Source organism: Kryptolebias marmoratus, linkage group LG9 (assembly GCF_001649575.2).
Source record: "Kryptolebias marmoratus isolate JLee-2015 linkage group LG9, ASM164957v2, whole genome shotgun sequence".
NCBI lineage: Eukaryota > Metazoa > Chordata > Actinopteri > Cyprinodontiformes > Rivulidae > Kryptolebias > Kryptolebias marmoratus.
The window spans coordinates 28,897,187-28,911,154 of NC_051438.1; the positions used below are offsets into that span (position 1 = coordinate 28,897,187).

General features: G+C 39.7%; 1 protein-coding gene across 3 annotated transcripts in view; it reads left to right on the forward strand.

Moving 5' to 3' along the window:
* Window positions 1-13,968, forward strand: part of fat2 (FAT atypical cadherin 2) — a 96,890-nt gene that overhangs the window by 12,830 nt on the left and 70,092 nt on the right. For 2 of the 3 annotated variants that reach the window (XM_017429751.3, XM_017429750.3), the window contains exons 2-3: window positions 1,158-4,427; window positions 6,637-6,948. In XM_017429751.3, the coding sequence (XP_017285240.1) occupies window positions 1,187-4,427; window positions 6,637-6,948 (3,553 nt within the window). In that variant the 5' untranslated portion in view covers window positions 1,158-1,186. Of the gene's footprint in view, window positions 1-1,157; window positions 4,428-6,636; window positions 6,949-13,968 lie in introns of those variants that run through there. The other variant, XM_037977616.1, reaches the window with a different exon arrangement.

A 13,968-nucleotide genomic window follows, 5' to 3' on the forward strand; every position in this document is an offset into this window, starting at 1 on the left:
AATGAATAAGTATTAAATTATTGAGGTTAAATAAATTCTCAGAAATATATCCCCATGACTTTAGGCATTGGTCCTTTTTTTAAATTTATCAATAACTTTAATTCTTGAACTTTTTTTTATCTCTGTAAGCAAACTTTACTTGACCAAAGAAAAACTTTAAGTAAATCTTTAGAATACTAAGTAATAGTTCTGATGATTTTGATAACATAGGTTTTGCAATTTTAGCAGCAACAGCAAAATGAAAAAATATTGGTTAGGATAGAGATAGGCTTCAGTGGCATAATGTTGTAAAAACATTGTCTCACACTGGGGTATTAAAAAAAATTAAAAATAATACTAAACTCCAAAATTTGTTCAATGCAGCATCATATACTCATTTATTTATATTTTGGAAAATAAATGATAATTCTATTAAACTGTTATTTCCACCCAATCAAGGTTTGTCTAAATCATCCATCTGTACCAAAGTTCATTTGTCTGTTTTTAGAACAACATTGTAAAAACTGCTGTTTAAATATGTATTTAAATGAATCAGACAAGAATCATCATCACAAATTTTATGCCAGGCCATGTCCTTGTAAGACTGTGTGAATGCAGTAGTTTGGTGACTCATACCAGGAGTTACCGACACTGACAGTCAGCGCACATGACAACCGTTTGCTTTCAGATCAGGCCTGAGCCACCTGCTGTCATTTGCATGCTATCAAGCCATCAGTGTTCGAATCCCTACTTATACCTCTGCCAAAGTAAGAGCTTAGAAGTAATAAGTTTGAAGACTGCTTGTTTCTAGGGTTCACTCTACAAAGAAATAATTATGAGGAAAGGATCTGGCTTCCACCTGTCTGAAATGGCTTGGGGGCAATTTGTTGGTTCTGAAACAGTGTGCCGTTTTACTTGTTTTACTATTTTTTTAAGGGACAAGTTGGGACAAATCAGATTCAGTCCTCCCTCTGGTGCTGTGTGACTGTGTACTGTGTATACACAATAGTGTGGGTATTAGTTATGAGTACAAGTGTATTATGTGTTCTTGTGCAGATGTACAAGTTGATACAGACATCAGTAAAAACCTCCATTGTTTTCCCTTAAAGGCTTCTTTTGTTCCTGATTTGCAGCTTACTGTATTGCATTAATTTGTCTTCTGTTCTTTCCTCTCGCAGGTTGGAGGCTAGGCCTGGAAGTCCTAAAGATGGCAGCTTCAGGATCAACGCACCTTATTTTGCTCACATTTCTCCTATTACCTTTGGCAAGGTGTCATAGGGCAATGGAAAAAGAGAAAGATGGCTCTTCATTAAGCTTCACACACTATCTCTACAATGTCACCATCAATGAAAACTCTGCCCCACGAATGTATGTTGACACACCCATTAAGATGGGCATTCAACTCACAGATCCGGTGTGGGACATCAAATATAACATTGTTTCTGGCGATGAGGACGAGTTATTCCAAGCAGAATCACTATCGGTGGGGGATTTCTGCTTTCTCAGGATTAAAACTCGTAGTAGTAACTCAGCTCTTCTCAACAGGGAGGTCAGAGACAGTTACACTCTCACTGTAGAGGCAAAAGAAAGCACTTTAGGTTTCCAGGCAAAAACCAAGGTGTTTGTTCATGTACTTGACACTAATGACTTAAAGCCCCTGTTCTACCCTGCATCATACAACGTGAACCTCAGAGAGGACACTCCGCTCAAGTCAAGCGTGGTCAGAGTCAGTGCTACAGATGCAGACGTTGGCAGCAACGCTGAGTTTTATTACTCCTTCACCAGCAGAGCTCATCCTTTTGCTGTAGACCCTTTCACTGGCACAGTCATCCTCATCAAGAAGCTAAATCACACCCTGACGCAGAAATACGACCTTACTGTTTTAGCCGAGGACAGGACGAAAAAGATTTCAGGTGTTCAGAAATTTGGTAATTCTGCCCGTGTCATAGTAAACATTCAAAATGTGTTTAAGGGAGCTCCGCTTATCACGCCTCCTCTCAAACCTACTGTGTCTGCAGATGGAAATGTAGATATCAATGCCCATGTGGAAGCAGGAGTTAAGCCTGTGGAATCTCTTAATATTGTTGCCGGGGATCCCCACAACTGTTTTGAAGTAATTCCTTTAGGTGTGCAGGGCACTGACTTCCAAGTGATATCTACTAAGAGGATTGCGTGGTCTCAAAGTCCTTTTGGGCTCAACCTGTCCCTACAAGCTAAAGACAGAAGTTTGCCAAGTTTACTCTCTCCAATTAGACAAATTCACATTACAGCCAATCATTATACCCCTTTGGCATTTTTGGAGGACACTTACATTGTCACCCTGAGTGAGTTTTCACCCCCTAAAACTCATGTTGTTAAAGTCTCTGTCACCTCCTTTCATAATAATGTTACCTTTAGCATCAAAAGTAACCCAGACAGTTCAAATTTCAAGATTCATGGAAAATCAGGGATTATTGTGACAACAAAGAAATTTGACTATGAGAGAAAAAATCGATTTGAATTTGATGTGGTAGCCAATCACGGTGAAGCAGAGACACATATTGTGGTCAAGATAATAGATGAAAATGACAACAGCCCACAGTTCAAACAGGCATCCTATCAGGAAACAGTGGCTGAAAACACCCCTGTTGGCAGCAGTGTTCTCAAAGTTATGGCTTCAGATATTGATAAAGGTAAAAACGGCTTTGTGACGTATGCAATTGCAAACTCTGACCCTTTACCTTTCACAATAGACCCATTCACAGGCGTCATCTCGACCTCTGAACATTTGGATTATGAGTTGATGAAAAGGCGGTATCACCTGAGAGTTTGGGCCTCAGACAGTGGCAGCCCTTTTAGCCAGGTCAGCGAATGCCCTGTGACTATAACTCTGACCAACATGAATGACAACATTCCTCTGTTTGAGAGGGTGGACTGCAACATCACTGTCCCACTAGATTTACCTGTGGGACACACGATTGCTGAATTGTCTGCCATTGATTTAGATGAGTTGCAGCAGCTGCGGTACATCATCGAATCGGGGAATGAGCTCCAAGTCTTTATCATTGATGCTGTTACTGGAGTTATCACTCTTAAACAGTCAATTCCCCCACAAGAGGGCTCATTTACTTTGAGAGTTGTAGCCAAAGATGGTAAACATCATTCTGAGGCTTCAGTTGTCAGGATAACCGTTACAAACAAAGGTGACGATGCAACGCTCCGCTGTTTAGAAACAGGCATTCTTAAACAGCTCACCGATAAACTGATAGAGTCAATAAAGCCAGTTTTAATTAATCAGGTGGAAGAGTCGTTCTCAGATATCCACATCACTAACAGACATTCCCCCAAGTTTGTTACAAGCATTCCCAGTTCTATTGATATTGCGGAAAACCATCCATTGAATTCCAACATTCTTCAGTTCAAGGCCACAGACAATGACTCAGGGTTTAATAGTAAGTTGGTGTTTGCCATATCAAGTGGGAATGAAGATGGTTGTTTTTCCATTGACACTTTTTCTGGGGAGCTTTATTTAGTTTGCCCTCTGGACAGAGAAAGTAAAGGGTTGTACTTTCTGAACATTACAGTTTATGACTTGGGGATCCCACAAACATCTGCATGGAAATTTATAGTTGTTAATGTCATTGATGTCAATGACAACCCTCCTGTTTTTGACCAACCCAGATATGTGATCCACGTTCCTGAAAACACAGTAAAAGACACAGTCGTTTTTACATGTCGAGCGGTAGACGTAGACACAAATATGAACGGAAAAGTGCAATACTCTTTGCTGACGTCTACTGACATGTTCAGAGTCGATGAGTTGACTGGGGATGTGATTGTGATGGGTCATCTGGATCGAGAAAATTCCCCCAGGCATGACCTCTGGATCAAAGCAAGAGACCAGGCCAAACACGACCCCCAGTTGTTCTCCATTGTCCACCTACTGGTAATTCTGCAAGACATAAATGACAACCCACCAAAATTTGAACCTAAAGTTTACCACAGAAAAGTTGCAGAGGATGTTCCTGTGGGAACTCTGCTTGTCTGGGTGGAGAGTATAGACTTAGATTTGGGTAGTGGAGGCCTTGTCACATACAACCTTCCGAACACAGAGGGTGGGATCTTTCGTCTGGATTCCTCCACCGGAGCTTTGACCCTTGAGCGAGAGCTGGACTTTGAGAGACGGCCAGCTTACAACCTCACAGTTAGAGCTGTGGACCACGGCTTTCCTCGCTCCCTCTCTTCATCCTGCTTTGTGGAGATTGAAGTTTTGGACGTTAACGAGAACCTCCACAAACCAGTTTTCACAAAGTTTGTGTATGAGGCTACAGTGATGGAGGATTCAGCTGTGGGGACTTCTGTGGTGACTCTCACAGCTTCAGACAAGGATCTAAGCAGAGATGGAGTTGTCAGATACCACATCAGTGATGGCTCTGGCCTTGGACTGTTCTCCATCGATGAAGAAACAGGTAAAGAATTTTTTTATGAAAGGTAAAGTTATTTTAATTTTCAAACAAATAATAGAGCAAGGCAAACAAAGACCCTAACAAGCCTCTTGTAAGGAGAGTGAGTGTAATCGGCTTGTGGATCTTACTTACATAACCTCTCAGTTTAAAAGCTTGAAACTCCACACTTTCTGCTTCTTGGAAAGCTTTTTTTATTATTTTAACAGCTTCTGAATCAGCTGTGTTTACCATGTACACTTTGCCATATACATAAAGTTGTACATTTAATCTTCTGCATCTTCACAGCCAAGAAGAAATATTGAAAAGTAAACAGAGTGAATATATTTTAAGAGACTCATGACATTACTTTAAACTGTGAACGTTTCGTGTTTGTTGGTAAAGCTTTTTATAGTACGGATGAAGCTCCATAGGCATAAGATTGATCTTTTTTTATGTATTTCTGATTGTTTAATGAAGTTATTTAATTAAATAATTTATCATAAATTTTGCTTGCAAACATGACACATTTTATAACTTATTAAAAAGTCGACATGTAGAAGCTACAAATCAGTTTCAGACGAGATTTTATACGGCGTTTCACCTGCCCGTGGAGCTCCAGGTTTCTGCTTGTCCTGACACAGATCCTGTCATATGATTAAAAACCCCAGAATAGTTTCTAAATGGAGCTTTCAGTGAGGATGTTTTTGTGGCAGCTCTTTTAGAGGTGAAATATGAACACATTTATCAGTATTAGTTCACCACAAAGTCAAAAGTCAGACTCAGGTATAACCATTACCGAAGTGTAAATTTTGTTAGAAAATATTTAAAAACAATTTTGCATAAAAAGATTTATTCTCTAACTTTGACAGTTGACAAACTCAAAGGCCTTTTACAGCATTACATTTCCTCATGTTGTCTGCCTGAGCTTATGATAAGATGAGACACATCCGTGGTTCCTCCTGGGTGGGGGTTGAGGTATTTTTCCATCAGTAAATCGTTTGTGGAGGATCCCCCGTGACCCCGCAGCATACTGTCCTGCATTCCATTAGCCTGCTGCAGCACTTAAGGCTCAGATCAAATCTGAGCAAATGGAGTTCTCTGTCATAGTGGAACTGTGCTGAAATATAGCCCCTTTCTCTGTGCTGCCTAGTTTTGAATTCTCCCTCTGGGGAATTAAACCTAAACTGCTTCTAAAGACAAGCTGAGAAGTCGGTTTGCTTTGTTTACAACTCTGCTTTCCTCTCAGCCAGCCTTTGATAGACTGTCGTAAAAAATAAGTGGGTTTTCACAGCACAGATTTATTCCCCACATTACTGAGCAGGGACTTGTTGGATTTCTTGTCCAGCTATTTGAGTCCAGCAGGTATTTTGTAAATAGAAAATTGACACTATAAGAGAGATGAAAGTAGTTTTTATTTGCATTTAAATAATCAACATTAAGATATTAAGAAAGTGACATTCTTTAAAGGAATGCATATCTCCTGCTACCTTGCATGCCAAAGTTTTAAACAAAGATCTTGAGCAATCTGTTAGAGATCAGAATATAGATTAGAGATGACTCTCAGCAACTACCACATCAAATTTTTGCTCAGTATATATAAAATTGACCAAGAATTGTGTTTACATGTCAGGTCGGAGAGTGGGGAAGGAGGTGAACCCCGAATGTTAAAGAAAACTAATTTATTAAAACAAATAAACAAAAACAAAACGCTGATGTGGCAGCAAAAAGAAACTACGGTTAAACATAAAATGACCAGGTGAGGAGCAAAACATAAATCCAAGCCAACAAGAGCATGACAGGGAACAGAGATCAATGAACCAGCAGCGTGTGGGAGAAATGACCGGGTTTTTAAACAGAAGGTAATTGGCAAGTGGGCACAGGTGAACCAATTGACAAGATTAGAGACAGGTGTAGATGGGCGTGGCAGGAAGGCAAAGGAGTTACTAGGGAGGAGTGAATAGTGACACAAACAGGAAAAACTAAACTGAAAAAATAACTCAAAATAGAAACAAGATAATAAAAACAACAAACTGAAAACACAAAAAGCCCAAATCCTCACATTTCTAAGCTCAGTGAGCTTTGGCAGCCATCTGGAATCAGGTTAACTCCAAAGGTTAGTGAGATGTAGATGAACATCCAGTGACTACTTTATAAGAGTTTCATTAATTATAATTATTGAACTAATACATTTCATATAAAATATATGTTCTTTTGTCCTTTTGATGTTTGTCAGGTGTGATTCGTACATCAAAAACCTTGGACCGAGAGATGGTACAGCACTACTGGCTTTCTGTTTACGCCACCGATTTGGGGACTGAGCCTCTGATCTCTTGGACTCATGTCTTCCTGAAAGTCCTGGATGTTAATGACAACGCTCCGGAGCTTTCCCAGCTGGTGTATTTTGCATCAGTCCAAGAGAACGTGGATAAAGTAAGCTCTGTCATCCAAGTGTCAGCCTCAGACGTGGACACGTCCTCTGAGGGGAAGCTCTCCTTCCAGATGCAGGAATCTCACAAGACGTTCTTCAACATAGATCCAAAAACAGGTAAAAACACATCTGACCAAGGTTTGCTAACTACAGTGGTTTAGTAAGTTAATTATATGGCTAAGGAAACAGACAGGAACATCAGGTTACTCCTAAGAGGGATTGTAAAAACACATTCTCTGTTGCTCTGATGGGACTTTTTTTTAACATGAAATAACAGCAGTGATGTCAGCTGGATTATCTCAGTTTGCAGTCAAGACCTCAAGTCTCTAACAGTAAATCTGTCTTACTAACTAGCAAATTACTGGCATCCCAACATTTACTCAACACAGGAGACAAACAAAAATGTCCTTGGACTATAACTAAGGTGATATTATAGTTTTAATATGTGAGCTTAGTTCACTGTAGAGACATTAAGTCTGCAAATCTCTGTTTTCATCCTACAGTGGCTATAAATAATCATAGTAAATTACAGAAACTAAATATATCCCATACCAAAACTAAGAGAGATTTCAGAGGGGCAGTTTTTTAAAGAGCACATCTCTGTCTTGCATGAAACTTTCCAGTTTGGTCTGAGAATTCATCTTTCCGTTTGTTAAAACAGCAGAGAAAGACCGTTCCATGTAGTTGCATTTGAGCTAAACTCAGCAGCTGACCTAAGAATAAAAATTGTGGCAAAGCTAGGCACCTATATGACTTGCATCTCTTGTCAAGGCTAAATGACTAAGTGCCTTTAGAAAGCCTGCTAGAAAAGGGGACTGCAGCACTGCGAAGTAGACCTACCGGCACCATCACAGAGATTAATAAGCTGGTATACACTGAATTCAGTTGAAGCTGTTTTGTGACTCATAGTAAGTGCAAGCTGATTTACAGCAACTCTGAGATCATGAATGTGTGTCATCAGTCAATTTCACACACAGTTTGAACATGAACACAGGCTGCATGATTTGTTTTGATTGATGTACGTTTTTATTAAAACTCCCTTTGTGGTCGTAAGGCATCTAGATGAGCGTGCTTTTCTTTCTCTTTAGGAAAGCTTGTTATTTCTCTTTAGCAAACTGTTTCAGCAGAATTCATCACATATGTGTGCTTCTTTCTGATTCACGGCTGTCAGTGCACCTTTAAAGACTGACATGAGTTTGGATATTTACAAGGAGAGATGCTGAAGAATTTCTCCCAATACAAGTTTGAGCAGAGCAAGTGGGTGTGTTTCAAAGAAAGCAGAGCTGAAAATTAAAAAAAATAAAATACAAGAAAACCTTTGAGAAGTCACTTAGAAACCTATGTCTCAATGAAGAGTAAAAATCTTGACAAAAGTGCTTGAAAGCCCTCAGGTACGTGTGTGCTTGATGATAGTTACAACTAAATGACCTGCTGAGGACTTTGAAGTTTAGGCACATGAGCGCAGCATTAGTTCTGAAACTACAAGCCTCTACAGGTCCTGTCCTCCTCCTATTATCTGCTGTGTTGTTTGTCCACACCCTAAGGCCAATGTACCGAAGGATTACAGAAGGCCAGTTGTGTTGAGAGAGAGAGACGTCACACAAAGACAAGCCAGGCCCGGCAGAAGGTGTTGAAACAGCCCCCAAGCATTGTCTAAAAGGAAGTTTTTTTTGTCTAAATGCAGCTGTATTTGATATTCAGTTACTCATGCACATTAAGTGCAGGATGGAATGTATTTGGTGAAAAGACAGGTATTGTCTCTCTGTGTATTTTTGTACTTTGTGGATATCCTAAATTCGGGTCACACATGTTGTGTGAAATCATTTAACTGCTTGTGACCCAAAGAGACGATGAACTCAGATGCTAACACATTATTAGCTTTCGAACCTAAGGCCACCCCCATACGTGAATGCTGCTTTTCTAAAACATTGTTTTTCCTTGTAAAGTCGGCATCATTTCTAGAAAGGTTTTTCATCCACACAGAAACACAGAAAATTAACCAAATATAGTAACTATGCCAGGCTTGTATGTGGCACTGTGATGCTGCCACCAGAAACAGGATAGAAGATGTCTAGCAGTCTCTTTAAACTGTAAACACAAGAACCAAAAACCTTCTTTGGGCTGACAACAAAGTGGAACTTTGTGCCACATTAAACTACTCATGACTGGGAGTCATGGGGGTCCAAACACAGAATATAATGGATGAATTCAGGCTCAGCATCCAGTGAGGGATGTCTGCCTTTTAAAACCGAATTCATTTCCCATTTTTTTAACATATGCTTGATGTACACTGTAGATGTGTTTCTGCAGTGTTTGCTTTAGTATTGTTGACAGCTTAGGAGATAAAAACCTTGTTGGACTTAGATTATTTGGTGTAATAATCATGGGGGTTTGTTCTTGTCTGTTCAAGGCAATGTTATTATTCATCAGCCTTGTCTGTTCATAATGACATAATGCAGGATACTAAGGTTTTGTTGCAGTTAAGAAACTGAAATTTGTAACAAAAATACAAGCATTTAATCTGTCATCACTGGGGTCTTGGGTTAGACAAAACTATGCATGTTAGATTAGTTGGTAACTCTAAATTGTCCCTAGGTGTGAGTGAGTTTGTGAATGGCTGTGATGGCCCTGTGATGGACTTGCAAACTGTCCAAGGTGTACCCAAACTCTCGCACAGTTATTGTTGGAGACAGACACCAGTTCCCTGCAGCCTAGGTAAAGAAAATTGACGTTTGAGGGCTCCTAAAGTCTTGTTTATGTATTGAAGCAAGGCTGAAATGATTAAAAACAAACAAAAAAAGATGTTCCCTTAAGGATGGAACCTTAAATGCTGGTGTCATTAGGAAGCATTTAACTAGTGACACTAACCCAACCAACTCACAGGATGGAGGCGTGGATCAGCCTGTACTGTAGTTGTAATATCAAGGATTTAAAAACCCAAAACTTCTAACTCACAATCAGAACTGCAGAAGCTTTTTGGATGAAAGGTGAAGTATCTTAAAGAAACCAGAGAAGACGTTCAGTTGCCTTCTGTTGAACCAGTTAGTTAGTTAATAATCATGTCCTGCATGACTGACAATCTACACCAACATCCACCTAAAATCACAATCAAACATCCTTTCATGATGGTGGTATAGAACTGTGGTGATAAAACCTACGAAAAACAGGATTTCATTTAGCAGCAGAGCAGTTAAGTTGGAGTTGATGACCTTGGTGATGACCTTGGTGTCCTCGGGCACAGCAGGCTCTGCCAGCTCGCTGGACAGCAGGAGGTGCACATCAGCCTGAATCTCCCTGGAGGTGATGGTGGGGTGCTTGTTGTAATGAGCCAGACGAGAGGCCTCAGACGAGTTCATGACGCTCATGGCCTTGGAGGACATTCTGGTGTAATGTCTCTCTTTAACTCTCAAACAGAAACAATATCTACAAAAAATATTTAAAAAATGAATGAAAACAAAACAAATTATCATAATATGATTGCATATTGTTGTATATTTAATGCCACCAGTAAACCCCAAACACTCTACATAGTTCAACAATTAAAGTAGGAAGGGGAATTATTTTGTCCAGGAAGTTTCCTTTTTCAAGTTATTGAGAACTTTGTTTTTTATTTTCTGTAAAGCTAAAATGTTTGAGCAACATTGTTGTATCAAACCACTGACTTTAGTGACTCTTGTGGAAATAAGTTCATTGGATAAAAGCTCTAAGGTAAACTAGGTAAAGTTAATTTTCTGAGATGATATTAAACCTCAGCAGAAATTAGGAAACACAGCATAGGTAGTGGGAGTATGATGTTTTTTTGTTTTACTCCAGCTGTTCTATAAAGCTAATAAAAAGGCTAAATTCCTTGAGTCTGTGATTTTATAGCTGCAGGTTCAGACATGGCTTGATGCTGATGGGTCAGCCCCTTTCTTTGTCACATCTTCCTGTATTTATTTACCCTGTTTGAACTCACTGAAATATATTCTAACTATACAGAAAGTACCAGACGCCGGAAGTTGAAGCCAGGAAAAATCGAGCGCCCCCCTAGTGGCTGGCTGCAGTACAGTAGATTAGATAAGTTTAGCAATTATTTGGATTTTTTTTTTATATCATAATGAAAACTGGAAGGCTGATTAGGTGAATACAAGTTTGCACCGGTCCATTCTTGTCTCTATCCGTGCCTCATCATTAACTGAATAGAAGTAAAATATGTTTAGTTATGTTGCAAACACAGCCTCTGTTGGTTTCAGGAAGGCGTGTTCACTGGTCACATTGTTTTATTTTAATCATCTGTACACATGAGTCAGATTAGATTCAATCTAAAAGAGATTTATATCAGATTATAAAAACCTAAAATGGAAAGTCATACATTCGTAGATCCAAATAATCCATTTAAAATAGGAAGATTGTATCACTGTGAACAACATAAACACTCTGCTGAGAGCAGACCCTTTGAATATGACCCACCCCGTCTCATTTTCACCAATAAACCACTGATTACCAATGTGTGGGGTGACTGGTGTAGAAACTGCTCATGTTCTGACAAGATAAAAATGACTCACAGCTTTCTGCTTTTGACTGAGACATTCTGCTGCAGCATTGTCTGTCAGATTCACCCTGAAAGAATCACTTGGAGTAGCAGCCAATGATTTGTGCTTAGAAGCAAAAAGCCTCTCCAAGATTTTTTTTTTATTTTTTTTTTATCTGAGCTGCTTTTTCCCCCAAAAACCAGTGTGTCGAAGATTTTAGGATAGGTTTCATTATTGGCTACATAAAACAGTTAGGTGTTGACAAGACCAGACAAGGAAGGAATGTACCAATGTCGTTTGCGTTTTGTAACGGCATATTCGTCAGAATTTTAGTCAACGTTTAAGAGATGTTAAATTGATAAAATGGGAATCCTGATGCTTTTTGTACCAGTCACTCTGAATATTAGCCTGCATAAAAATGATTTTCTGTCATGAACACATGTCAGTATCAGGAGCACACGTGTTATCATTCAACCCCACAGTAAGCATTCAGTAGAAATGATGTGGAAAAATATAATTGCACAGCATTGTACGGCATTTTGGCCCTGGGCTAGGGTTAGGGTCTCCTCAGGGTTTAATCGATTAGGGCCTTTTGACCCAGGGCTAGGGTTAGGGTCTCTAAAGGGTTTAAGGGGATAGGGACTTTTTGCCCTGGGCTAGGGTCAGTTTCTCCTCAGGGTTTAAATAATCTGCACTTGATAACAGTTTACATATTCTCACATTCCCTCAAGAGTTCAAAGTTTTGGGCTCAGTGCCAAAGTCAGTTTAAGGAAGCCTTAGATGCCTAAGATGAAGGAAGATAAATAACCAGGATGGATATCAATTTAACATGTAATTTGGTAAATGATTTGTATTTACAGAGAAAATTGACAGACTGTATCATTTGATGAGTAGCAACAGATTCTTTACATGTTTTTTCCTGCCATTTTATTAAAAATAATCTACTGAATGCCTTTTGGAACAACGCCTGAGCCAAATGAAAAGGAAAAAGCGATGCAGAGCTATCCTGAATGTTCTGCATAAAGTTTGCAACCTTTTTCCCATGACTGATTCTCAAAACAGTGTCAAAAAGCAGCCATGAAGGCATCTGACTCAGGTAAATAAACTGTAAATGTAGTAAATCGTTTCAAGGGAGGAAGTCAATGTTTGTTGAGCCTAAACATCCACAGACATGCGGATTTCAGCTGCTGCCATTCATTTTTAGAAAAAATGTGTTTTAGTTTATTACAGTTACATACAACACGACTTCCATATACCTGCCCTTTTTATAAACTGTTGGTGTCTGTCAGACAGCGGCTCATTGTTTCTTTATACTTAATACCTAAAAACCCCTCTAAGGGTTAACTTTTCTTTTCAAGCTGACGTGATCTCTGTTTAGTGAAGGAGATCTGTCCCTCTGCAGTTTTAAAGCCCGTAAACTCCATCGTGTGTTTCAGAACTCACCTTGAAACACTTTGTGTGTTCAAAATGACTGCACTGATCATGTCATCTATAATAAATCAGAAAACGGAGGCTGAGGGATTGTGGCTCAGAGCAGATCAGGTTGTAATCAAACTGCGGACGTTTTGAGGCTCAGGGGCAGCAGCTCAGCTTCATTCGGTTTGAATCGCTTCCTCCTGCAGTCAGCAGTGATTTGGCTTGTTTGAGTCTCTTTTCAGACACTTGTTTACCTGCACGACTGGATTTGCATACATTTCTTATTGAAAAAAAAAAACACCTGCATGCTCAGCCTAACAAAGAATTTCTCTTCTTGAACCAATCTGAGTGTGTTTGTACACTCGCTCTGGAATCTTAATGTGTTTGCATGGCTTCTCTTGTTTGCTAATCTTTCTCACATCTATTGATATGACTGAAATGTTACTCAGAAATTTAAAATGTCTGTCTGCAAAACGTGATTTTGACTAATCCTATTAAAAAAAGTCAAAGCTGGAGTTGCAGACTGCTGGTGAATTGAAGGAGGAAGAAAAGAAGGAAACAAACTGGGCCCTGACATGTCAGACGGCTCTGTTTATCTTCACGTGGATTTGACAAGCCTTCGGCACGGCTGAGTGAAAACAGGCGATGTGGGAGAGACGAGGCTTTACCCCTGAATGCCACGTCCAAACCGATGACAGACACACACTTTCCCGTGTGTCCCACCTGTCCTTGGCGGTGTCCTCTCAGCAGGGCCTGTCGTAAAACAACAGAACGACCCTCAGCGGGGTCTTTCACTCCATTTACGACTCCCAGCTCTGTCTACACACAACAGCTCCTGCACCTCATTAGATGCTGCCTGACCAAACACTCTCTGAGGGCAGCTGCTGCTGACAACTTTCTGTTTGTATTTGCAACACAAGCAGCTGAATGCCACGACTGCAAAGAGGTTGATGGTGCTGCAGATTCTTTTATTTCAGCCATAAGTGGGTTCCATAGTTTAACTCTACAAGTAGAGATGCATGTTGTTATTGTTGTTCGGGCCTTAAACATTTTAAAGGTAAACCTTCTATAATTATCCCCTGATCCTGTGATCAGAATATATTTGATATTTTTCACAGTCATATAGCACAAATGACTGTCTGTTATTCAAGACTTTAAATGAACTATCAGTGTGGCGTCATTTCAGAGCCACGGTGGTGTTTCTTCAAAG